Source organism: Fukomys damarensis, unplaced genomic scaffold (genome assembly GCF_012274545.1).
Source record: "Fukomys damarensis isolate Sample0158 unplaced genomic scaffold, DMR_v1.0_HiC HiC_scaffold_33, whole genome shotgun sequence".
NCBI classification, from domain to species: domain Eukaryota; kingdom Metazoa; phylum Chordata; class Mammalia; order Rodentia; family Bathyergidae; genus Fukomys; species Fukomys damarensis.
In genome coordinates this window covers 45,311,296-45,313,228 of record NW_022900945.1, presented here as the reverse complement: position 1 = coordinate 45,313,228, position 1,933 = coordinate 45,311,296, and the positions used below count along the sequence as shown (strand labels likewise).

At 43.6% G+C, this 1,933-nt stretch overlaps 1 protein-coding gene across 4 annotated transcripts in view; it reads left to right on the top strand.

Moving 5' to 3' along the window:
- The window catches only part of Ampd1 (adenosine monophosphate deaminase 1), a 27,651-nt gene that overhangs the window by 6,652 nt on the left and 19,066 nt on the right, over nt 1–1,933 (top strand). For all 4 annotated transcript variants that reach the window (XM_033758352.1, XM_010631225.2, XM_010631228.2 and 1 more), the window contains one exon: nt 223–388. In XM_033758352.1, the coding sequence (XP_033614243.1) occupies nt 223–388 (166 nt within the window). The remainder of the gene's footprint in view (nt 1–222; nt 389–1,933) is intronic.

Below are 1,933 nucleotides of genomic sequence, written 5' to 3'. Positions count from 1 at the left end.
TTTTTTTTTTTTTTTTTTTTTGGTACCGGGGATCGAACTCGGGTCCTTGCGCTTGCGAGGCAGGCCGTGGAACCACAGAACTAAATCCCCGGCCCCAACCCACATTTTAAATTTTCACCTTTTGTCCTCAAAATAAAATGATACAGTGAAACGTCCATCCATTACAACAAAACCCCAACTTAGACAAAGCTAAGTGCCCTTGCTTTTTAATTCCAAATCTAGAAAAAGGCGCTTCCAAGGGCGGAAGACTGTGAACCTGTCAATTCCACTAAGTGAAGCGTCTTCCACCACACTGTCCCATATTGATGAATGCATTTCTTCATCTCCAACCTACGAGACCGTGCCCGATTTTCAGAGAGTGCAGATCACTGGGGACTATGCCTCTGGGGTAAGTTGTCCTTGTCACCCACACATAGCTGCGGGGAAGCCACTCAGCTTGGCACAGCTGGCTTCTTCCTTCCCTTCTCCCCTCACCTGACCTTGTTATATTTCACCGTTGCCTTTTGATACTAGTACAGTGTGTCATATTTCTGTGTCACTTTTATCATCCCACACCATCTCTCCTCTTTCTCCTTGTCTCCCCCGCCATGGAGAACACATAGTAGACCGCAATGTGTGTTCCCCAGGACGCGCTGTACAGATTTGAGCAACAGGGCTACAGAGAGGAGCAAAGAGAGATGTCCATTCTCATTGGTGGTGTCGTGAAACAGGAAAGGGAGGCACAGGGGCTGTCGGGAAAAGATGGACCCAAGGGAGACCTAGAATAGAGAGCAGAGCAGCAGCATAAGTCAAAGATATGAGATCAGCAGAAAGAAGAGAACGAAACAAGATGAGAGAGAGGTAGGAAAATTCTAATAGGCTGTTGTTATTTCATCAACTGGCCTCTCCAATTTCATTGCAGATGCTTATGCAGTATATCGTGGTTGGAACAGACTCCAGGAGATCACAGGGGTAGTAAACTCATGTTACTAAGAACTTGACCAGCTTGTCCTGTGCAGAACAGATGGGCAATTAATCAATCTCTGTCATGCATACTTGCAGTATCAGCATAATATTGGTGAAACTGTTCTTTAGTCATCAGTCTCTACTCCAAACATAGATTTAATGACTAGTCCTGAACCCTGTTCTCATGTAACTGACCTGGTCAGAGTAAGTCCTAGGATATTTTTAAGTGCCAGAGCAATGAAGCGCAAACTGTTTTTGTTTATTCTTTCTTTCTTTCTTTTTTGTATAATAACATGGGTGCTCTGAAAATGGGAAGTTTTTTTTAAAATGGCCATTTTATTTATTTTATTTTCAGACAGGGTCTCACTATGTAGTTCAGACTGCCCTGGAACTCACTATGTAGCCCAGGCTGGTCTTGAACTGGAAACTAACCTCCTGCCTCAGCCTCCTGAGTGCTGGGATTACAGGCGTGTGCCACCACACCTGGCTAAATGGCTATTTTAGATACTAAATAATTTAAAGGAAAATTTTAATAGTAGTAAACACTTGGGAAACAGTTTGTAGAACTCCAGCGTTCCAAAGACTATAAAAATTAGCAGACAGGTCCGGGGATTTATCTCAGTGGTTCTACCACCTGCTTTGCAAGAGCAAGGTCCTGAGTTCAATCCTTAGGGAGCAAACTAGATATCTCTGTACTTAGAAATGAAAATAGGGACAAGTGTCTCTTCCTAGTAGCCTATCTTAAGCTATAAGGTGGATTTTTTGTTTTTTTGTTTTGTTTTTGTTTTTTGAGACAGGGTTTCACTTTGTAGTTCAGGCTGGCCCTGAACTTGCTATGTAGCCCAAAGGCTGGCCTCAAACTCATGGCAATCTTCCTGTCTCTGCCTCCTGACTGTTGGGATTACAGGCATGCACCACCACACCCAGCCGTAAGGTGTGTGTGTGTGTGTGTGTGTGTGTGTGTGTGTGTGTGTGTATATATATATAT